General features: G+C 46.5%; 1 protein-coding gene across 5 annotated transcripts in view; it reads right to left on the bottom strand.

Moving 5' to 3' along the window:
- Positions 1–2235: 2235 nt before the first annotated feature.
- The window catches only part of EPB41L5 (erythrocyte membrane protein band 4.1 like 5), a 155795-nt gene continuing 133169 nt past the window's right edge, over positions 2236–24861 (bottom strand). Inside the window, exons 20-25 of one of the 5 annotated variants that reach the window (XM_028501578.2) lie at positions 24306–24370; positions 18456–18546; positions 16679–16753; positions 13196–13237; positions 12707–12837; positions 2236–6443 (exon numbers count right to left, since the gene is read on the bottom strand). In XM_028501578.2, the coding sequence (XP_028357379.1) occupies positions 6377–6443; positions 12707–12837; positions 13196–13237; positions 16679–16753; positions 18456–18546; positions 24306–24370 (471 nt within the window). In that variant the 3' untranslated portion in view covers positions 2236–6376. The other 4 variants (XM_024117102.3, XR_008618334.1, XR_008618335.1 and 1 more) reach the window with 4 other exon arrangements.

Here is a 24861-nt window from a genome sequence, read left to right on the forward strand (position 1 = left end):
GCGGGGGGCACTGGGGCCTGTCCCTGGGCCGCGGTGCAGACCCGGGGACCGCTGACCCACCCTGTGTCCCGGCCCAGCTCAGGGCAGCAGTGGCGGCCCCGGCAGCCCTCCGGGCTGAGCGGGGCCCTAGGGCAGGGGTGCGGGGAGGGCGGACGTCCACCCGAGACTAGGAAGGGCGCCGGCCCCCGCCTACCCGGCGGCTGAGACTGCAACAGAGTCGGGGTCCTGCCCTGACGCCTCGAGCCCTGTGCAGCGCCCACCCCGGGGCTCCTGGGCGTGTCCTCCCGCGGCCCCGGGAGTGGCGGCGAGGGTCTGGGCTCCGGAGGCTGAGCGGCCTCCGGCCGCCTCGGCCTCCCTCGGGAAGCGTCCCCGCGCGGGGAGCATCTCGCCACCAGCTCCGTCGTCTCCGGGCCGGGCGCGCTTGGCGTCAGGCGAGGGCACAGAGGCTCGCGGTGCCTCTGAGGGTCTGTCTGGGTGGCTCCTCCAGGACTGATGGAACGAACACAAGCCCCGGGCCTGCCGGGACTCTGACGGCACGAGTCCACACGGCCACCGCCTCCTGCCCCTCCTGCCCCAGTTCACGGCCACTGGGCCTTCGCCGGCCACGCCCGGCCCGGGTGTCCTGAAGCTCTCTCCGGTGTAAGAACACCCGTGGGCGTGTCCAGTCCTCGCAGAACAAGAGCCATCGGTCCACAACTGCACCCCGTGGGTGTCCCCCGGGCTGGGCGGCCTCCTGTAGCTTCCCTCTCTACCCAGTGCAGCTGGGGCTCTGGTGGGGCTGCCCGTGGACGCTGCCGACCCACAGGCCGGGCCGGGCCTGGCTGTCCGTCGGAAGGGCGACCACAGAGCCACTTCCCTCTGCGCCACCACCAAGCGGGCCGCTCCGTGCCCCAGCCCCCCCACCGCCCCGGTCCCCCGGGCTAGACGGCGCCTGCTTGCGGGCACTCCCAGGCCCCCTCCACCCCGCACCCTCAATCGCAGCCGAGCCTGGGGCAGCAGCCGGCCTGCAAGTCCCGTCTGGGTCTGTGGCCGGACGGGAGGAGAGAAACTTGTGTCTCGTAAGCCCGTCCTGGTCCCCACCCTCAGTGAGGCAGGACAGAGGGCTGGCTCGGCATCCCACCCTGCACCCTGGGGTCCGAGGTGGAGAGGGAAACGGCCCTCCGAGACCCTGCTCCTGGAACGTGGTGAAAGAGGGGGGCAGGCCGCCAGAACAGCAAAGCAGCACATGGAGGAGGACCCCCTGCAGTTTCTGCGTGGGGATCACCAAACCCGACTTTTCCACACAGCTCGAGAAACGTCCTGAGGCTTCCTGGCCCCCGGGGCACAGGAGGTGCCAGGCCTGGGGCTCGGGGTCTGATGCCCGGGGCCCACTGTTTGCTGTGCGTCCTGCAGCGTGGTGTCCGCTGGTCACCTTCCGAAGTTGGAAGGAGCTCCCCCGTGTTGGTGGGTGGCGGGAGGTTTGGGGTTACTAGTGGGGACACGATGCCCCTGTGCAGAACAGCCTGGCGCCCAGGAGGTGCTCAGTCACTGGGTGCCGTCCGCCCACCCAAGCACGCTGGGCTCGGAAAAGCAAAGCCCTGCCCGTGTGCCTCTCGGCTTCACTCTGCGGGGTGTGGGAACCCGGACCCCAGCAGGAAAACCAGGGCTGCTGAGACAGCAGGCCAACAGCGTCTTGGGGACCCGGCTTCAACGGCACCCTGGAACCCTGGGGGTGGATGCGCCCTCCCGGATGCAGAGACCTGGAAGGCCAGGCTCCCTCGGCTGCCCCACTTCGTTCTGCCTTTGGTTTCAGGGGGAGCCCTGCAGCTCGCGGGACACAGGGCAAGGTCGGACGTGGCTTAACCTGCTCCAAGACAAGCCCTCTTCTCAGTTCCAAGGTGTCCTCCCTGGGCCTGAGATGACCGCAGGGCCAGGGAGGGAGAACAGGGGGCAAGGGGCAGCGGCACGGGGGGAGCGGGGCCCGGCCGCCAGGTCTCGCGGGAGGTGGGCAGCGGAGCGGGGTTTCTCCTGCCCCATGCTGCTCCTCTCAGGACGCGCTGGCGACGGCCGGGGCTGTTTCCAAACTTCCAGAACGCCTCCAGCCCGTTACGCCATGGCTCTGAAACGGGCGCTGCGCACTGCCCCCACCCCCCCGCATTCGTGCAGCCGCGACTCTCGGGGACAGTTCTGCTGAGGAGAGAGACGCCCAGCAGGCGGGTACTGCACGTCCAAGAAACCGGAACAGCTCATCACGCGTTAAGTGTTTCACAGAAGCTTTATTTGTGGTCACATCTACGGCTGTCATCTCAGTGTGCAAACAGCACACAGCTGAGTGCAGCGCTTCTAGTACAAGTCGTATAAAACCATGGACACGTGGCATGAAGAGTGCACTTGATAAAAAAATAAATTACACTTTAAAAGCTACTGCGAAGCTTTACACAGATAAAAAGTAAACACAAAATAGTTAGTGAGGTCCTTGTAACTGTCTATCGTATCCAGCTATGAAGACCCAAAGAGCAGGGCTCGGTGCCCGAACGCCTCTCGGACAAAGAGAAACCTGGAGCGTGCCTGAGCTGGTGTCCGCGCCGCGGCGACACAGGGGTCCCCGGACACCACGTCTCAGAGCTGGAGACAAGCACAGCTCCGCACCTGCGACCTCGGCCCAGCCGGCTCGGGGCAAATCTCTGTGAACCAGGCAACGTCCCTCATCCTGGAGGCTAACAGGTAGCGGGAGCTTCCGGCTTTCTTCTGACCACTCAGGAACCACAGCGTCCACATTTGTGAGAGCAAAGAAGAACAAGTGATATGGCAATGTGTATTATGCACTAGAGGCCTCCAGGTTTCAAGCAAACAAAAGGCTGAGGGCAAGATGCGTCAGAAGTGCGGAGACCTGACGGCCTTCAGGGACAGAGGCCAGGCCTGCCCCGGCCCCCACACGTGAGTGAGGGTGCCGGGGCCTCCAGGGCCAGCCCGCCCGCCGAGCCCATCTGAACATGGGCCGCGCGCAGCCGGGCCCTCACCAGCCCTGCTCTGGACACAACCGCCTGCTGGCCCGCCCTCGAGGAGAAGCTGAGGCCCTGGCTTCTCCGGGTCCTGACTCAGAAGAACAAGAGAGCCTTTCCCGTGTCAGTGGCCGCCACACAGCTCTGCTCTCGGAGGTTTTTGCAGTGACCCTGGCGCTGGTCTGAGAGGAGACAGGCAGGGCGGCCAGAGCCGAGACACAGGAGGACAAGCAGTCAAGATGCAGGGCTGCCCCGGGCTCCACCCTCACCTGCCCAAGGAACACGTGTGACCGCGCACGCACACACACACACACACGCAAAGACAAAAAAGCCTAGTAGACTAGAAGACACATTCTTAACGAGATTTTTTCTTAAAACAACATCAACATTTTAGACAAGCTGCTAAGGGTACGTCTAAATTTATCAAGAGCAAAGGAATCTAATCAGTAGGTTGTTCATCAGGGTTTCCTCAAGGGCAGGAATAAAAGGGCGATGAACCCTTCCTGTGTACACAAAGGGGACACTACGACCTCTGTAAGGTCCCCGAGAAACAGGATACTCCACAAGTTCTGAAGAGGAGTCTAGGGGAGAAAACTGACACCTACCCACCCCATTGTAAGCCCCCAGGGCCAGCTCTCCCTTCCCTGACCTTGCCCGGCCAGGAGCTAAAGCCAGCTGATCTGAGCTTCTGCCCTTTCCACTCCCCACCCACCAAGACTGACGCGGCAGCAGGGTGCCCCCCGCGAACCATCAGAAAGCGCAGACCCTCACAGACCAACGAGACAACAGCAAGAGGACACACGCAGCCCCCCCAACCTGAGCCCCTAAACCTGCTCACAGCCGCAACTCCATCATCCTGGAGAAAGCTGGTCTGGAAAGTCTGGGAAGACAGTGACACAGAGCTGAGCGCATTTCTGCCAGGCGGCGCTGCCAGCTCAGCTCTGAACCCCATTGTCCTGCTCTTTCCACATACGTGCTCGTCCCTCCTGACTGGATCAAACACGGCCAGTGCTCTCCTTAGCTACACTGTCCTGCTGCATGGGAGCCTCTCTAGACACAGAAAAACTTCCCGCCCAGCCAGCCATCGCTTAGAACAGCCACTGGGCTGTTTCAGCTCATCCAGGGACCAGAGCTGCACTCAGCTGATCGGATCGTTCCAATGGGCAGGAGGGTGCTAAGGTCTCTGTCACCAGAAGCTGCACCGAGGCCAGCAGCCTGCAGGGCCGCCACAGCGAGATGCCCTCCCCGCAAGGTAACCGCCTGCGTCCTGGTTCTGAGCCACCGCACACCTGGCTCCCTGTCAGCATCCTTCCCTGACTCACACCTGCTGCTCCACCCCCCCACACCTGCCCCATTCTCAGGTCAGCGGAACAGGGCATTACAGGCGCCCGGGAACGGCACCCGCAGCAAACAGGAAAGGAAAGGTCTACCTGACAGGTGTCTATTCTGTCAGGGCTAATTCATTAAAGTATTAATTTCCACATGTACCATTCTTGCCAGGACAAGAGACAGAATTTCCTTTTACCTTGAGATTCAAATGCATTGTAAGAAAGTCCCTATCAATATATTCTGACTGGCAAGAATACAGGTACCTGAAGACACAAAGCTTACAGAATACTTTCAACAACTTAATTCCAAAATCTAGAAAGCTGCTCTGTGACCAGAAGCACAACCTTAATCTTCTACCTTCAGGGTCGTCGGTGCGCTGAAAACTCGATGCCCAGCCCAGCGCGTCCCTGGTCAAGTCCCTGGTTCTAGGTGTCACTAGAGCTGCGAGAAAATCTGTTTGACAATGACGAAGGGCCACGAGCTCCCCCAACGAAATCCACGAGCTTAGGGTAACGGCTAAGGGGAGACAGCCAACAAGAGGTGCCAACTGTCTTTCCTTTGGCAGAACTGTCTTGTGAAAAAGTTGTTTCCAATCTCTACGGCCCCGTGGGAACAGCGCAAGATTAAGATCCTAGGGCGTTCCAGTCAGACAAGAGAGTGCGTTTGCCTGAGCGTGGTTATGTTACAGGGAACCCAGGACCATCCAAAACATGGAGTTTCAAAGATCTGAAAACTGGATGTTCTTTTACGGTGGACAGCAGACACTAACACTCAATTACGTGCACACCACAGTGCAGCAAACCAAAACCAAATTCCAGGAGGTACAGTTTAACATCAGCTCTTGGTAACAGGGATTCACAACAACTTGACCAACGCGGTTTCCAGATCACCCTCATTCCCCACAGCAACTGAGGTTTCCTTTACGCAGTCCAAAGTTTTGAAGCTATAATAGTGCTTCTCTGGGTGCTGAAATTCTTTTCTCTATTTTCTATAATGAGCATATACTACTTTAACATCCAGAATTCTTTGTACAGACGGAAAGTAATGAGGAAATTCTAGAGAACCCTTTTTAACTAACACAAAATCCCTAACGTGCTTTCAGTACCTTGCATTTAGTTTCAGACTTGAATCCCCTCGACCCGATTCCCTATTTCTATCCTGGCATTTTTTTTCCTTCAGTTTACACCATCTGAATTTATTCAGCTTACATTAAAAGGAAATGGAGCCTACGTCCAAATGGGGACCTGGAAACTACTGTGCTCTCCTTCGCTGCCTGAGTTGACCTCGGCCTTCAACCCCACGCAGCCCGGGGAGCCGTGTGGACGCCTGGAGGTCTCTGCGGCCACCCCGCCCCTTCCAGGCCGAAAGCTACAGGACGCGCGTGCGCTCCACGCAGGTGTGCTTCCCGAGGGACGGCTGGGCTGAAAAACTGTGCCAGGCAACTGATTGCTCTGTACTTCTTCTCAAAGTCTATCTTACCTTGATGTAAACTTGGAGTGTTAAGATAGCCAGTCCAGCAAAAAGTCAAAAGTATGGGAGACATCTGAAAACCCTCTGTATTCTAAAAACCTCTCTTTAGTAACATTTAATCTACCTCAATTCCTGATTTCCAGGCAATGCACAGAAGGGTACAATTCCTATAGCAGGCATTCAGATCAAGGACACTCACCCTGACACCAGAGAGAGACGTACCCTTCCCAAGGCTGCTGACCACCAGGGACGGCCCACCCGGGGTGGGGGGGGCGCGTCATGAACAGTCACACCCACTGGGTGGAGCAAAGAGCTGGGAGGAAACCACAGGGAAAGGAATCCCCCATTGCAGGGATTCACAACTTCAAATGAAATGAGAGAAAGTAAAAGCTCATAGACGCTCACTTGGGCCAACGTGTAGTGTAATTACACCCTTCCAGTTGGACGGAAATGTAACTGCTTTTTTCACAGAGATGAAGTCACACCCGGGGGAGCTTTTTTACCCACAAGTGCAGAACCAGCTCCAGCAGAAGTGGACGCCAGGACGGACGGCTGGAGGGCCCGGCCTCGGGTCTCAGGTGAGGAGCGGCTGCCCCTCAGAGCTCTGTTGTCAGCAAACACTTCTGCTTCAAGGCGCCTTCTCCAGCAGAGGCTGGAGCCGAGCTGACAGGAAGAAAGAATACGTTACTCACTTTTTGGAAAACGAAAAGAAGACCATCCACGGCGGAAGCGACCTGCGTTTCTCCCCAGCGCCTCACAGAGCATGCGGAGAGTAAAGAGGGGTGTGTAGTAGCACTTAATGTAGGCGATTCCGCAGAGGGTCATTTTCTAGATAACTGATGCTTATTCCATCTTGAAATGGAACCTAAAGACATCAATTTCCCCTGCTTCCTTGGATAAAATACACCGAAGAGACACCTCATTTCTTGCTGAGCCAGGGCTGTCACAGAACACGGAGGACAGGGCTGTGCCGAGCACCATGGCAACACGTTCGGAAAGCACCAAGGCTGGGGGTCCTGTGTGTCCTCCCGCAGCGCCCGTGGCCGGTCTAAGCCCTGCACCACCACCTCTGCTGCGTCAGAAGTGAAGCCAGAATAGGAGTGCGCCGCTCCGCCTCAGCGCAAGGGCGTGCGCAGAGGTGCCAGGCTTCAGGGAGACTGAAAACGATACCAAAGTCCCAAGGCCAGAGGTTAACATCGTCGATGTGCTATCAAGATGTGTAAACGAAACAGCTGTCACTGGAACCCCCCTTCTGCATTTCCACTCCACAGAGACGACACTGCCGACTGGATTTTCCTGGTACTTCCCTTCTTGTTCTGGATCCCTGGTTCTCTAAGCGTGGTCCTGGAACTTGTCATAAATGCAAGTTCTTAGGCCCCGCCCCGGCCCGCTGGCCCAAAGCCTCAGGACGGCCCAGCGCCTGTGCTGTAACAAGCCCTCCAGGCGGGCCCACCAGCTGCCGTCCGTCCTCACCGTTCTCAGGGGTGTGTTTCCACAATGACACACAGTCCTCCCTAATAGTCAGCATCTGCTATAATTACATAAATATTTCCACAGCTCACTGTGGGTGTACTGTATTTCTTTTCTCGTACGATTTGTTTTTTTCGTTGTAACTGCTTGCTCGGCGTCTAATACTTTGTTTCTAATTTATCCTTAACCTTGCAAACACAACCAGGCTTCTGTTCTCAGGTAATTTTGTAAAATTAGGGGCAGGCCACGTGTTTGTCGTTTTCCCTTGGCAATATCCTTCCTGGAGCTCCACAGCCTCCTCTTCTAATCTGTACAGGATCCTTTCTAGGCCTGCTTGGAACTTCCCTTTGCTTTCCTCCTGGTAAATTCCGGCACCTGTTTCCTGGGTCCCCTGTTTTCTTTCTTGGACAATCACCTTGTTTTGATGGAACACATCCTCCACGTAAGTAGCTTCCTGAGGAAGGCCGCCTTAGAAGCATGTATTTTAGAGAAACTCCACGTTTTAAAATGTCTTCATTTTTTTTTTTTTTTTTTTGGCCGCACTGCATGGCTGGCAGGATCTTACCAGGGATTGAACCCGGGCCCTGACAGTGAAAGCACCGAGTCCCAACCACTGGACGGCCAGGGAACTCCCTAAAATGTCTTCATTCTAATCTCACACTTCATTGATAGCTTGGGTATAAAACATTAGGTGAAAAATGATTTTATTCCAGAATTCTGAAGGAATTGCTCTATTATCTTCTAGCTTTCAGTAAAGTCTGCTGTCATTCAGATTACCAGTCCTTTGTATGAACTCTTTTTCCCCTCTCTGAAAACTTACATCCCTTCTTATATTCTGAAACTTCATGATGTTCCTTGCTGTCGTCTATTTTCATTCTGTTACTGGATACTCATTGGGCTCCTTTAACCTAAAAACTCAAGTGCTTCTGTCCTGGGAAGTCTTGATTTCTTTCTTGGACACTTTTATTTACTCTGTTCTTCCTTCTGGACCTCCAGTGATTCACATACTGGACTTCCTAGACCAATCTCCAATCTTCTTTCCTCTCCCAATTTTCAACTTCTTGTTCTACATTTTTGGGGATTTCCCCAATCTTACCTTCCATGCATTCTTTTTTTTTTTTGCGATACGCAGGCCTCTCACTGCTGTGGCCTCTCCTGTTGCGGAGCACAGGCTCCAGACGCGCAGGCTCAGCGGCCATGGCTCATGGGCCCAGCCGCTCCGTGGCACGCGGGATCTTCCTGGACCGGGGCACGAACCCGTGTCCCCTGCATCGGCAGGTGGACTCTCAATCACTGTGCCACCAGGGAAGTCCTTCCATGCATTCTTTGAATTTTATTTTTAACATGGTTAATAATTTCCAAGAATACTTTCTGTTCCTTTTCTTTTTTAATTTCCTGTTATTGTTGCATGGATACAGCATCTTCTTTCTCACACTATCACTTTGCAAAGTTTTTCATGCTCACATTCTTTTATTTCCTCCTTGTTTCTTTTTCAAGTTGACCTGCTCTGGAGTTCCCTCAAACATCTGATAATCTTTGGCTCTGTTCACATTTAAGAGGGAAGCGGCATGCTCACACTTAAGCATGAAGCACTGGAACGCTGTCTGAAAGCTGTGCACATGTGGGCAAAATCCACTAACTACGGGCTTCCAAGTCGAGTTATCAGATTTCCTGTGATCCACAAATGTCAGTCTCTCTGGGCCTTTTTCTTCGCTCAGTCAGGTTCTCTAGAGAGCAATCCTCTGAATTTCTCACCTGAGACGTTTATACATGGCTCACAGCACTCTGGAAGCGGGAAACAGAAGGAAGGTTGGGGGTCTCACCCCTCGGCATGTGAACACTGAGTTAACCTCCCTCAGCTCAGGGCCTTCCTCCCAACAGGGTCCCCAGATCCAGGGCCCCGCCTGGCACCCAGCTCCTCCAGAGGGGAGCCTCCAGAATCAGGCCGGCATCGGTGGGGCGGGGCGGGGCGGGGGAGTGTCTAAAGAGGCACATTCTCAGCCCCACCTTGGACCCACCTTCCCAACACTTGGTGCCTCAGCTCCTGAGCCAGCCCGGGTGCTACAGCATGGACTGGCTTCGTATTTTCCCAGTTTCCACCCCCTCCCCTTTTCAGGCTTAGATTTCAGCTTTCTCCTCTCTGCCAAGCTGGTCACCACTTATCTGTCATTCAGCTGCTCCTAAAACTTGCTCAGTAATCTCGACTGCTGTTGTTTCCTCTCCTGTTCTTTAACTTTAAAATAAAATTTACACAGCGCACACCCCAAGCAAATCTGAATCTGTACCGATGCAATCCCATCACCACTCTTTTAAAAACACACTATTGATTAAAACATACATAAGCTGAAGTGCACAAATCAGGAGTTGTAAGTTCAGGACGCTGTGCACACTGACCATACCTGTGCAATCAGCACGCAGAACGAGAAACAAAGTCACTAGCACTCTGAAACTAGCCGCCTCCAGGGTAACCGTTACTTCCGTCTCTGAGAGCTGCGCCTCTTTCTGGACTTTGTTTTGCTCCCCACTATCATGGGGAGGAGACTCTAAGATGACCCCAACGACCCCCTCCTCCCCCTGAGCACGGCAGGCCCTGTGGTTTGTTCTAACAGATGCAAATGAGCAAAGGTAAGAACAGGCTGTCCCTCCCGCGATTACAGTATACAGATGGCGACCTCTGGCCGGCTGGCAGGCGTCCCACTGCCTTCCTGGTTTGCTGGCTCTGCTGAAGTAAAGGCCCCAGACAAGTAGCGAGGGCGGCACAGCCTGGAGCCAGCCCTCAGCGGGCAGCCCCTCAGGAGCTGAATTCCGCCAACGGCCATGACTGCAGACCCTCCGCCAGCTGACCCTTCACAGGAGAGCCCAGCTCCGGCCGACTCGCTGAGTGCAGCCTGGGGAGACCCGCAGCAGAGCGCACAGCAGGGCTGTACCAGACCCCTGACCTGCGGGGATGGGGTGTAAACCGCTAAACGTGTGGCGGTCTGTTACAGATTGATAAATACCTCATGTAACTGCGTGTGCGCGACTCATCTGTATCTCTCTACCGCAGTTACAGTTCCTTAGGTTTCACTGCTCTAGTCCAGTATTTATCTAGTTAACTGCCAACGGGCTTTTAAAAAGTCTTCAGCTTGGACTATGATGAACACAGCTGCTGTAAACATTCCTGTACATGCCTTTTGATGGACATATATTTGTATTTCTATTGGGTATGCATGTAAACGTATTTTCAGCTTTCGTAGATACAGCCAAATCTATGTCCAGCATGGTTATTTCAATTTACAGTTTCAGTTGCCCCATAACTTCACCAATACTTGGTACTATGTGTCTTTTCACTTGAGCGGTTCTAGGTGTATGCAGTGGTATCACATAGTGGTCTGAATTTGTATTTCTCAATAACTTGTCAAGATGGGCCATCTGGACACCCTCTTCTGAACTGCCTATTCAATTCTTTTGCCAATTTTTCTATTAAGCTCTCTTTTTCTTACTGATTCACAAGAGCTCTTTATATATTCTGGATATGAGTTCTTTATGAGAGAGACACAGAGTCAAAGGGAGGGGGAAGTGCGGTTGTCTTCTCCACTGTGTGGCTTCCTTTTTGAGTGCTTGAAATAATATCTTTTGATGAATAGGAGTTGTTTTTTTTTTAAATTTTAAAATTTTATCTATTTATTTATTTTTGGCTGTGTTGGGTCTTCGTTGCTGCATGCAGGCCTTCTCTAGCTGCAGCAAGCGGGGGCCACTCTTCCTTGCAGTGTGCGGGCTTCTCATTGCAGTGGCTTCTCTTGTTGCGGAGCATGGGCTCTAGGAGCACGGGCTTCAGTAGTTGTGGCACGCGGGCCCAGTAGTTGTGGCTCGTGGGCTCTAGAGCACAGGCTCAGCAGTTGTGGCGCACGGGCTTAGTTGCCCTGTGGCATGTGGGATCTTTCCAGACCAGGGCTTGAACCCGTGCCTCCTGCACTGGCAGGCGGATTCTTAACCACTGTGCCACCAGGGAAGTCCCTGAATAGGAGTTTTGGACACAATCCAAGTTATCAGTTTTTCCTGTATGATTGAAGCTTTTTGTGACCTGCTTAAAAAATCTTTGCCTATTTCAAGGCCACAGGACGTTCACTTATATTTTCTTCTCAAAGCTTTATCATTGGACATTTCACATATTTAGATTTGCAATCCACCTATAGTAGATTTTGGTGTGTAGTAAGAGGTTGGGTCAAGATTAATTTTTTCCCACAAGGATATTTAACTTGTCAGGCTGATTTACTGAAAGATCACTCTTTCCCTTCAGCACTGTACTATCATTTTTCATAAATCAGATAACTATACTTGTGTGATTTGTTTCTGGACTCAACTGTTTCACTGATTTACTGGCCATGTTTTCCTTACTGAGATACTGACATATTATATTAGTTTCAGGTGTACTACCTGTCATCTTTGATCTAATTCCTTTATGACTACTTTGCTTTGGGAAGGAATGGAGACAAGCTCTGATGTCATCTGTAACTTCTCATTTGGAAGTCCTTATGAACTTGCATTTTACTGTGTGAACTCAATTACGAAGAATTATCACCTGGCCCTCTGCACACAATCCCTATGTCTGCAGTGGGAACTACCAGCATACAGATGTTTAGGAAAATAGGCCCCATGTCTGTCCTGTTCACGCCTACCTTCAGTGCCAGACACAAGCAATGCCTGGTACCTAGCAGACAGTAAGTGTTTGCTGAGTGAACAATTATATTAAAGACTATGGAGATAAGACAACAATTTTAAAATGAAACTATGAATTTCTCTCAAGTTAATTATCTCTAATAACTTTTCTGTTATAATCAGGGATTTTGTTCTCTAAAGCATCTACTTTGACCGACCCGCATTCTCAACACCAGGAGGATGTGAGGAACAGTAGACACACCAGGAAGATGTCTGAGGTGAGAAATGAGGCAATTATAGATCTTCTGCAAAACAGGCACAGTCTTGGTCCTAACAATTAAAAGATGAAGAACTACATGCTGAACAAAAGCTCTGTCTGTGGCAAGTGATATGCTAAAATAAGCCTGTGGTAAAAGCTACATCAGAGCCCTCACCTTGGGAATCCCCTACCCCACCCTTATCTGAGCCTCCTCCCCTGTATTCATGGACAACCTAACAGTAAAGCATGAGAGGAAAAGACGTAAATCAATTTTAAAACAAATACAAAATTTTAAAGATAAACCTGCTCATATCTTTATCTAATAAAGACTTCATTAAAAAAAAAAGTAAGGTCTACTTCATAATTTTGTAGAAGATTGCTACTGACAAGAAAAAAGAAAAAAACACTACTCTAAATAATAATCACAGAAAAGATTTATTCAGTTTCAATTAAGTTCAACTAGAGGAGAATTGACATTATTGCTTTAAGTACAATTAATTTCGTTATTTTTTCCTCCTAACAGAGGCCTGAGAACTGCAACTGAGAAAAGATTCCTCACCTGGTCACAGCATCCACGAAGAACGGCGCTGGGGGAGAGATGAGGGAGACCACACCTCCGTTGCCAGGCCCCTCCTTCCCGGCCGGCGAGAGCCCTTTGTCTCCTGCAAGCCCGTTAGGAAGGGCAGCACTCTGCTGAGGGAAACATGCGGGCCGTCTGAGCGGAGGTGGCCACACCTGCCCCGCAGCCAGCACTCAGCCCCACGTCATCTTCTCCAGTGATGACGGTGATGAGAAGGGTGATGTTCACTGTGACAGCTGCTTTGTTTTTCTACCTTCCTTCACATCAGACTTTTATTTTTGTTTTTGTCAGCACCCTTAAGTATTTACAAACAGAAAAATTAAACCTCTAGTTTGAAGCCAGTATGTTCAATCAGAAGAGGTTTGATGATGACCCCATGTTTTCAAGGAAAAATAAGAACCTGGTATTCCTTCAGGCCTCATTCTGAAAGGGTAATGGAAAGAAAAATTGCAAATATCATTAACTTACTGGCACAATCCAACGGGGTGTGATCGTGGATATGGAAGATACCTGAAAAAAATTGTACATGTGTATTTACTTTCAGGGAACACTGACTTATTTCCATAATTATACTCATAATGCTTTCTTCTACTATGAAATGCACTGGGGTGGGGGGCAGGGAGCAGGTCTTAATGGTGCCCTTGAGCTGACATGGACTTCTGAACTCCAGGTCCTTTGCTACAGCACACATGCCATATGTCACCATTTAAGAAACTGTCATAATCTCAAGAATCTCTTTAATCTAAAAACTTACTACTCCCAGAATACTACTAATGCTACTACTACTTTCAGGTCATTCACTAGGACTGTCCCCCACCCCTAGCATCCAATTTAAAATTTATTTTCTGAAACTTCATTTCAGTCCATTACAAATAATCATAGTCTTCTTGGTAGCATGCTGAACAGTGGACCGTGACTAACTCAAATGAAGAGCAAAAAGAAAGTACACAGAAGAAAGCTCTGTCCAGCTACAGTCCATTTTCTAACTCTGCATGGAGGAAAGAGCAATGAAAACACCCACACTGCTCCTGACTCACAGGGCCTTTGCTATATTCTTTTTAACGTTTAATTTTCTGTATCTTACTTCTGCATATAGAATTGTAATCTAATGAACTCCCAACTCCCCCCTATTTTATGGAAACTTAGACTAGTCCTTGCACTGGTGACAGATTCTGATAAGAAAAAATTAATATAAGTCCAGGTTTTAGTAATCTAGGTAACCACCAAAAGAATAAAAATACAAAATATGACTTTCCCACCAATATTAAGAAAATGCACTTCTAACCACAGGAAATAAAAGAGAGAGAAAAAAGAAATATGGTAAAAGTAAACAAAAATGGTTTGGCAGAAACAAGTCCTACAATAACCATAATTACAGTAAATATAAATGGATCTAAACTCAATCAGAAGATACAGACTCTTGAATAAGATTTTAAAAACAAGATCCAGCAAAACGCTGAAAGGTCCACTTAAAACCAACAGATACAAAAAGGCTGAAAATAAAATGACAGAAAATTATACATAAGGTGATTCAAACTTAAAGCTAGGGTGTCAATTTTTTATCAGTCAAAAGGGAAATAGAGGAAAAAAAGGGCGAAGAAGGACACTTTAAAGTGCTAAAAGGAGCTCAGAAAGTATAATTACCGTCAACATATATGCATCTCACAGCCTATCTTCAAAATATACAAAAAATTGGAAGATCCAGCAATAGGTAAGAAATGGATTAATCAATAACTCTAGACAGAGATACTAAAGACACCCCAGAAACTGACAGAATATTTGAGAGAATCAGCAGATTGACTACTGAAAGAATTCATCAAGTTTGCCAGACACAAAATTAACTTATGAATCCAATAGTAAAAAAAATTAAATACCATTCACAATATCAACAAAACTATGAAGTATTTAGGAGTTAACCTAATGAAGAATAGAGAAGACTTACAGAGAACATTTAGAGACTCTCTCTTTTGTTAGGTTAAATCCTAAATTCTTTAAATATAATGGGGAAAAAAAAATCTCAATAGCAAAAAAACATGAAGGACCTGGAAATAAAAATAGGAAAACATAAAACTTATATTGGGGAGACTGTAACTACAAAACTTTTAGGAGAAATAGGAAATCATGGATGAGAAAAACATACTGTACTCTTGGCTAAGAAGACAAATTATCACAAATATATCAGTTCTTTCCACAAGTTAATTTATGAATTTAATGTAATTACAAATAAAAATTCAAAGGCTTTCAGAGGGAGTGAGACTTGACAAAGTTATTCTAAAAATCATCTGAAAGAATTAACAAGCAAAAACAGCAAAACACCTGCATAATGATGCTGGACTGGCCTCACCACGTATCAAAATCACTTAAAAGTTATTAGAGGTCTTCCCTGGTGGCGCAGTGGTTGAGAATACGCCTGCCAATGCAGAGGACACGGGTTTGAGCCCTGGTCCGGGAAGATCCCACATGCTGCGGAGCAATGATGCCCGTGCACCACAACTATTGAGCCTGCGCTCTAGGGCCCGTGAGCCACAACTACTGAGCTTGTGCTCTAGGGACCGTGAGCCACAACTACTGAGCCCGCATGCCACAGCTACTGAGCCTGCGCTCTAGAGCCCACGAGCCACAACTACTGAGCCTGTGCTCTAGGGCCCATGTGCCACACCTACTGAGCCTGCATGCCACAACTACTGAAGCCCATGCACCTAGAGCCCGTGCTCCACAAGAGAAGCCTCCGCAATGAGAAGCCCGCGCGCCACAACCGAGAGTAGCCCCCGCTCCCTGAAACTAGAGAAAGCCTGCGCACAGCAACAAAGACCCAACGCAGCCAAAAAAAAAAAAAAAAAAGTTATTAGAAGAGTATTACAGTTCTAACAACAGAAAAATCAGTAAGTGTAATAGAACAGATAGCTCATATGCAGAATCTAAAATGCATCATAGTTTACATTTTTATTTAAAACATTCTAAATTTTTAGGGAAGGAAAAATATATTAGTGATTAAATAAAGTCTTTAATCAAATTGATTTTCATCACTGTATTACCCCTACCTGTGAGACAGCATAAATAAGCAGTAAGTGGTCTGAGTTGGGCCCCAAGGATTCCTTCTCCGGGCTTCCGGCCATCTTGCATTGGCCTTAGAAGTTACCTATTTCATCTGGTTAAAGGATTATTGTAGCCCGATATCACCAACATCCCTTCTATTTTCTGCTTGCTCACCTGGTAAAGTCTCTGATTATCGCCCTAAGCTGGTGGTTCCCGGCCCACAGCCACATCACTGGGAACATGTCAGAAATGCAGCTTCTTGGGCCCCAGCCCACATGCACCACATCCGAAAGCCCGAGAGTGGAGGCCAGCAATCTGTGCTTTCCTACGCTCTCCAGTGATGCAGACACACACCTGAGTGTGAGGGCTGGTGACCTGCGCAAACGTCAGGGGAAGGACCGCCCTCACTTGCAAGCCTTCGAGTGACCCCTACGGCAACTCCTGCCATGCCATTCACAAGGCACTAAATGAACTATCTGTGTACCTTTCACCCCAGTATGTCTCTGGAGGGAAGGGATTGCTTTCTCTTTGTATTATGGTCACAGTACTTAACACAGTATCTCCCAAACTCAAATAATGGTCAGTATGTTTAACGCCAACCACTCTTATGCTCCCACCTTTCTGTAAATGTTTTTAAAAACTGGAGGTCTTACTGTCTGAACTCTTCAGAAGCTGGTTTACCCCCACATGTCCCTCTCACACCACTTAATAGGGTGCTGAATTACAAAGAGGCTCAGCAACATTCAAGTGGGCAGAACTTCACTATAGAAAGGCAATGCTAGGTGGTTACCAAAATATAAACTCTTATTAAATGAAAAGTTTTACTAAACTGCAGAAAAGGCAAGAACTGGAACCTACTGGGAACATTTTCAAACATAAATACCTTTCCATCCTGCTGTTTTAAAGCCTATTTACCTGAGGTGTGGTTGTGTGGTCAATGAGATTCTCAGTTAGAGATAAAAGCAAGGCATCCAATTCATCTGTAGCATCCTACAGAAGACAAGATACACGGATGTTAAATGACCCATTAGTCACCAGACTAGATTTTTTTCCATATCCTCTCAATGTATAATTTGGACCCAGGCCTGGATGGTGTTAACCTTTAAACGAAGGGGACCCTCAGGAATCATGATTATTAGTGATTCCACTTTTGTTTGGAGGGAAACCTAGCCTACAGTCAGAACTTTAAAAAGCTAAAGTGTCATGTGAATTTTCATACAACTATTCCTTCTGGTGAGACAAAACTTGCGTAGGGTTAGGACTGTCACGGCTCTCAGTTCTTAAACCAGATGGCAGAGGTTAAAGGTTCAGCCCAGGAGATGATGACTAAGGACACGCCTGAACTTGCAATGCTTCCTTATCCACATGGATGCTTCACTGTTCACAAAGAGTATCATATAACCCCCCCCAAATGTTAATACTTTTGTCTAATTAGTATTTGAAGCACCTTATAGAAACAGAGTTCTGTACTGCAGTGTGTGTGTGTTTCTGGGCACAGGAAGAATTTTAAAAGGATAACAGATAAAATTCCAGTCTGGAAATAAGAGAAGTAAGTATCCAGGGTGTAGTCCATAACAGAAAATGCCCTTCATTTATACATTTCTGCCTGTCTGTCTTCAGGCCACACTGCACTTCCTGTTCGATGTCAACTGAATTTTAATCTCACATATGAAAAACTGCCTGTCTCCTCCCACAACCCCTCCTCCTACTCCGCCCCCTCATACCCTGTGACCTGAGTGAGCCCCCCAGGCGGCCTGTGCATATCTCTACCACAACTTATCAAAATTCTCTCTCCAACTGTGCTGAAAGCAGTTTGGAAGAAGAGGCCATGTTTCACTCATTTTTGAATTTTCAAAGCCTATCACACTGTTTGGTACAATATGCAATAAATCTTTGGGCTAAATGTCCTTCTCTGTTCCAAAAACATCTTGGGTTCCACCTAATGATTTTCAGTGATGAGAGATGTCAGTGTATCTTTTTAGAATTTTAATTAGCAGAAAGGAATTTCCTGATTAAAGGTATTTTAGGTTGAGGTTTTCTTTTTTAAACCCCTAAGTCTGAGAAACCATACACCTGAATATTAACTATACACTGTCTTTGGGTAGTAGGAATCAGGTGATTTCTAATGTTTTGTTTTCATGAAATATTTGGTAAATTTCTACAATAAATGTGCTTACACAATAAAAGAACAAAATGGTAAATGTTCATCTACAAAAATAATTTTTTGTTTAACTTGCAAATTGAAACGTTCACTGGGCAATGAGCTGGGTTTCTGTGACTTGTGACCTGCTAAGGCTGTACGGCAGATGGATAGAGGAGAGGCAGGATTTGAGACAAGCTGCTTATGTTACAACACAATCAGTGTCAATCTCAATCCATCAATATTTATTTAGTGCCTGTTATGTGTCACGTACAGTCTGAGACACTAGGGAAGCACAGCCCGAACCCAAAAACACCGAGACGCCCTAAAAACAAAACTACCAACAAATACCTCAAAAATGGAGAAGAAACCCTGAGCTACTCTTGGGAGGGATGTGACAATAGGATTCTCCCTAGAGAAGTGAGGCTCAATGCTCTTCTCACACAGCTGACGTTCTGGTGGCCGTCAGAGATCACCAGGTGTCCTGTACAACCAGGATTTGAGGCAGGGGAGTCTCTGTGGAGCAACCTTGAAAGTGGAAGGAATCGTTACCTTTAGAGCAGGCCCATTTTCTGCAGGCATGGTTTGCATCGGAATGAGAGACCCTCCAGGGACGGGCATGGCGTTCTCATTTAACTCAGCACTAGGAAGAGAAAGGCACGCTCGCGTCACAGACGACCGACGCAGGAGCAACAGGCAGCGTGCTGAAGGAGGAGGCTCAGGGGAGTAGGGTAACTGCCCCGCAGGGAAGGAAGAGACAGCGGGTGTGGGGGGGAGCAGACAGTGGTCCGCACTGCCCCACACGCCGCCGTGAACCCCTCCCCACCCATAGCATAACAGGTTCACAACCAGGTCAGACCCGTTCACTACTGCTTTGCTTCCCTCCTAAAGCTCAATGAAATGACAGAAAATATTTCTTTTTAACAAAAGAATAAATTCATAAAACTTCAGAACCAATAAAGGATGTCGTCAGTGGTAGCTCAGGAGCTTTGAGGAAATGCTGAAAATCGTGAAATGCACAGTACAAGAGGTGACTTCAGGGTTATGGGCAGATTAGATGCTACAGTCTGCTCCAAAGAGCATACAGTCTAGAGATATCATGTAAAAGATAAGGCAGATACACAAAACAAGACAGACAGATACACGAAGAAGACAGATCAAGAACGGGACAGCTCAGTGACACAGAACACCTGAGACGCGGAGAACAAGGCAGGAAGCCCCTTCAGGAGGCGGGCAGGAGCACTCCACTGCACAGGGCAGCAGCCCACCTCCAGGGCTCCAGACATGGTGGCGGGATTGGCCCGGGAGAGGATGCCAGCAGGAAGGACAAGGACGTCAACCCCAGGTGAGGATCACAAGAACAGGAGCAGCTTACAGACAGCTTCGATGCCAGGGAGGAAACGGGGAAGCCAAGAGACCATCACCCACCAGGACAACACACCTGGCAGGGACCCCAGTCCTCTCCAGCATCACTGGAAAGCATGTAAGTGACAGGAGCAGTGCCCGTCCAATCCCACAGGGAGACTGAGAAAAAACAAGAGGCAAATCCTAGATGGAAAAGTCAGCCTTGGGAGCTAGACGGAAGCTAGGACCACTGCAGCCACAGCACTGAGGCACACAGAGGCAGAGAGATGAAAAGTAAGAAGGAACAGTTATGACAGACAGAGAAGGGATCAGGGTATTTCAGCTAATGTCTAATGGATGCTGGATATTCACAAAGATAAGGGCTTATGACTTTCCAGAACTAAAAAAAAGACATTGGTCTTCAGACTGAAACACCACCTTGAATACTAACAAGAATGAAAGAAACTATACTTAGATGCACAGTAATGAAAATGCAGAATCTCAAGGATAAGCAGTGAAAAACCTAAAAGTTACCAGAGAGAAAAGCTAACTAACTTTGTGCTCCAGAGAAAAGAAACAGCCGAGACTAAAGGAGTGAGCCCTGAAAGGAGTAAAATACATTTCACAATGAAGTCTCCCAACCCCTCAACAAGAGATTAGTCCTGCTTTTCTACACACTAATAACAAACTATCAGAAAGAGAAATTAAAAAAACAACCCTGTATAAAACTGCATCAAAAATAATAAAATACCCAGGAATAAACTTAACCAAGGCGGCAAAAGACCTATATACTCTGAAAACTAAACTTTGAAAACATTGACAAAGAAATCTCAAGATGATACAAAGAAATGGAAAGATATCCCATGTTCATGTACTAGAAGAATTAATATTGTTAAAATGTCCATACTACCCAAAACAATCTACAGATTTAATGTAATCCCTATCAGACATTCTTCACAGAACTGGAACAAATAATCGTAAAACTTATATGGAAACACAAAGGACCCCGAATTGCCAAAGCAATCTTGAGAAAAAAGAATAAAGCTGGATGTATCACACTCCCTGACTTCAAACTATACTACAAAGCTACAGTAATCAAAACAGTCTGGTACTGACACAAAAACAGACACATAGATCAATGGAACGGAATAGAGAGCCCAGAGATAAACCCATGCACTTAGGGTCAATTAATCCACAACAAAGGAGGCAAAAACATACACTGGGGAAAAGACAGCCTCTTCGGTAAATGGTTCTGGGAAAACTGGGCACCTACATGTAAAAGAATGAAATTAGAACATTTTCTCACACCATACAAAAATAAACTCAAAATGGATAAAAGACCTAAATATAAGACCAGAAACCATAAAACCAATAGAAAACAAAGGTAGAACACTCTTTGATATAAATCATAGCAATATTGTTTTTGGATCTGTCTCCTAAGGCAAAGGAAACAAAAGCAAAACTAAACAAATGGGGCCTAATTAAACTTAAACGCTTTTGCAGAGCAAAGGAAACCACTGAAAAAATGAAGAGATGACCTACAGAATGGGAGAAAATGTTTGCAAATGATATATGACCAGTAAGAGGTTAATATGTAAAACACATAAATATCTCATACAACTCAATATTAAAAAAATAAATAAACAAACCAATTAAAAGTGGGCAGAAGACCTGGATAGGCATTTTTCCAAAGAATACATACAGATGGCCAATAGGCACATGAAATGATGCTCAACATCGCTCACCATCAGGGAGATGCAAATCAAAACAATGAGATATCACCTCACACCTGTCAGAATGGCTATGGTCAAAAAGAGCAAAAACAACAAATGTTGGTGATGATGTGGAGAAAAGGGAACCCTTGTGCTCTGTTGGTGGGAATATAAATGGTGCAGCCACTATGGAAAATAGTATGGATGTTCCTCAAAAAACTAAAAATAGAATTACTATACAGTCCAGCAATTCTATTGTATTTCTGATATATATCCAGAGAAAACAAAAATACTAATTCAAAAAGATACACGCTCCCCAATGTTTACAACAGCATTATTTACAATAGCCAAGATACAAAAGCAACCTAAGTGTCCATCAAGATGAATGGATAAAGAAGATGTGGTGTATACATGCAGTGGAATATTACTCAGCCATAAAAAAAGAAATTCTGCCATTTGCAACAACATGGATGGACCTAGAGGGTATTATGTTTACTGAAATAAGTCAGACAGAGAAAGACAATTACTGTATGTTATCACTTATATGTGGAATCTAAAAAATAAACAAATGAATATAACAAAACAGAAACAGATTCACAGATACAGAGAACTAGGGGTTACCAGTGGGATGAGGGAAGTGGGGAGAGGCTAGATAGGGATAGGAAATCAATAAGTATAAACTAAATACTATGTATAAAATAAATAGGCTACAAGGATATAAATATACCCAACTTATAATAAATTTAAGAATGGAGTATAATCTATAAAACTATTGAATCATTGTATTATACACCTGAAACAAACATAATATGGTAAATCAATTATACTTCAATTTTAAAAAAAGAATCCTGAGGCCAAACCAAAATTTAAAAAAAGGAGAAAAAAAGATTAGTCTTAACATAGTTTACGCTGCTGCAAAACACAGAAAGCAGATGAAAAATCCTTACAACATGTGTGTATAATGAAGAACATGCGCAAATGTTAATTTGGAACAAACATCTGTCCATAAATTTAAAAATGAATATATTGTCAACTGAAATGAAGAAACCATGGATAACTTTTTAAAGATTCAGATATATCAAAACAAAAGCGACTGAATCGTACACTGTAAATGGGTGATTTGAATCGTATCTCAATAAAGCTGTTATTACAAAAGTCAACGATCTGAACAGACATTTCTCCAAAGAAAAAAGGATGTTCAACATCGTTCTTCTCAAGGTAAATGAAAATCAAAACTACAATGAGACACCGCTTCATACTCACTGGGGTGGGTATAGTTTTTAAAATGAAGAATAAACACTGGCAAGGATATGGAGAAGTTGGGAAGATCATATGTTGCTGGTGGACTGGAAAATGCCTTAGCTGTTTTGGAAGACAGTTTGGCAGGTGCTCAGTAAGTTAGAGACAGAGTTACCACATGACTCCCAACAGCCTCCTGGGCGCACATGAAAGAGAACTGAAAGCATGTCTACAGAAATCCTCGTGTGGGAATGTTCAACAATAGCTATATTCACAGTAGCCAAAAAGCAGAAACAACACAAATGTCCATCAATTGACACACGGATATACAATGGAATATTATTCGGCCTTGAAGTACCAATACAGGCTACAATATGGATGAAACTTGAAAACATTATGTCAAACAAAAAAGCCAGACACATATTTGTATGAGTCCAGTTATATGAACTGTCCAAGGCAGGCAAATCCAGCGCAGGCAGAAACTAGGTGGGTGGTCCCCAGGTGCCAGAGGAGCAATGTGGAGAGCCGGCGTATGCGGAGGGTGCTTCCATTAGGGGTGAGGACGATATGATGGAATTAGATAGTGGTTAGGGTTGCACAAATTTGTCAATTCACTAAAAAGCATTAAGTTGCCTACTTTTAAAGGGTTAATGTATAGGAATTACAGCTCAAAAAAAAAAGATAAAAGCAAAATGATCTAAATCTACTATAGCAAAATATGACAAAGCTTGACATTTGGTACACAGACATGTATTATATAGTCTCCATACCTTTCTGTACGCCTGAAATATTTCCTTTTAAAAAGGGGGTACAGGGGGCTTCCCTGGTGGCGCAGTGGTTGCGCGTCCGCCTGCCGATGCAGGGGAACCGGGTTCGCGCCCCGGTCTGGGAGGATCCCACATGCCGCGGAGCAGCTGGGCCCGTGAGCCATGGCCGCTGAGCCTGCGCATCCGGAGCCTGTGCTCCGCAACGGGAGAGGCCACAACAGAGGGAGGCCCGCGTACCACAAAAAAAAAAAAAAGGGGGTACAGCAACTTTTTAAAAGTGTGGTATGGCATGAGGAAAAAAACAGTACCAGAAAAGGAAAAGATCCAGAAACAGACCCAGGTTTGTATAAGAACATAAGCATATTTTAAAGGATCCATTTCAAATCCTGGGAGGAAAACAGATTATTCAAAATACCAACAGCCATTTGGAAAAACAAATCCGGAAGTTGGAGTCCATTCCAGGACCATTCCACCTTCCAGAGTTCAATGAAATTTCTGATAAACAACTGGGTAGTCACATCCCCATCATCCTCCTCTTGGCAAAAAAGTCTGTGATGAGGTTACTCTAAAAGGCTCCAATAAAAACAACAATAGCATTAAAAATGTTGTGGGAAAATTGATTTCTTAGAAAAGGTTACGTTGTAATTCCAGTTGTACCCCGATCACCAAGTAGTAGGTCTGCTGAGTACTAACTGTAAAGTCCTTACACGAAGCATGTGCTTAAGTGCTATGTTGATTACAGCACCTGGAACTGAATATCACTAATCAGAAAACTCTTCACTGCATAAGTTCTGAATAACGGGAAAAAAAACACATTCACTCAACAGTGCTTAGCACCAACTAAGCACAGAACACTGGGTACGCAGGGACGAACGAAACAAACTGCATCAACAAGAAAAGACAGGCAGGAGGAACTCAGAGGGAACAGCAAAGAAATCTGCTTGCGCCATGGGAGGCCTGGTAAGACAGTTTATAAGAGCAATCCCGCCCTGCCAACAGCATGGCACTAAGGCAACTACCACACCTAAGAGAAATAGTACACATTCTTCATCAGGTATCTTACGAGATTAAAAATGTCTTCAAAGGCTGCTTTTGCTCTACAGTTTGAATCAGCTGAAGAAGAATCAGAATGAAAAGATTAATTAGGAGTATCTTCAAATGATCTAAAATTAGGTCCTAAGAAGCTATGTAGTGGATAGAAGAGTGATTTCAGGCTATCTTTCAAATGGATATCCTGAAACCATGTAATCACAGAGTGGGAAAGAGGAAAAAAAAACACCCTCCAAAGAAAGTTAAGAGGAAAAGAACATCAATTTAATTCAGTCTACCCACAACTGTACCTGTTGGTGGCAGCATCCTGAACACTGGCATTTTTATGACTTAATAAGCTATCTTCTCTTTTAACCTAAGAAAAAGAAATCATAAAAATTAAATCTCCTCAATACACTGTAATAACCTATATGGGAATAGAATCTAGAAAAGAGAGGAAATATTAACTGATTCACTCTGCTGTACAGCAGAAACTAACACAACATTGTAAATCAACTATACTCCAAAAAAATTAATTAAAAAAAATTAAATCTCTCTTGTGGATAATAAAGTAATAAATTTACATTCCTTTCCAGTAAAAATAGAAATATCTGTTTGCTTCAGTTACAGAAAGAGGTAACCATACCTTATCTATGGAAATACCAGTACTGTACCCAGAACAATTCTATCCCATGCCCAAATTCATACTCCAAGTTTCCACCTCAATATGTTGGTCTATGAATCCATAAGCTTTACTAGACAGCTCTAAATTATGTAAGACATAATGGTATATGTTAGTCAATGTACACAGAATCCAAAAAGATTCAATGCCAGAATTTTCCAAATTTACATGATAAAAAGAAGAAA

Source organism: Physeter macrocephalus, chromosome 2, assembly GCF_002837175.3.
Source record: "Physeter macrocephalus isolate SW-GA chromosome 2, ASM283717v5, whole genome shotgun sequence".
Taxonomy (NCBI): domain Eukaryota; kingdom Metazoa; phylum Chordata; class Mammalia; order Artiodactyla; family Physeteridae; genus Physeter; species Physeter macrocephalus.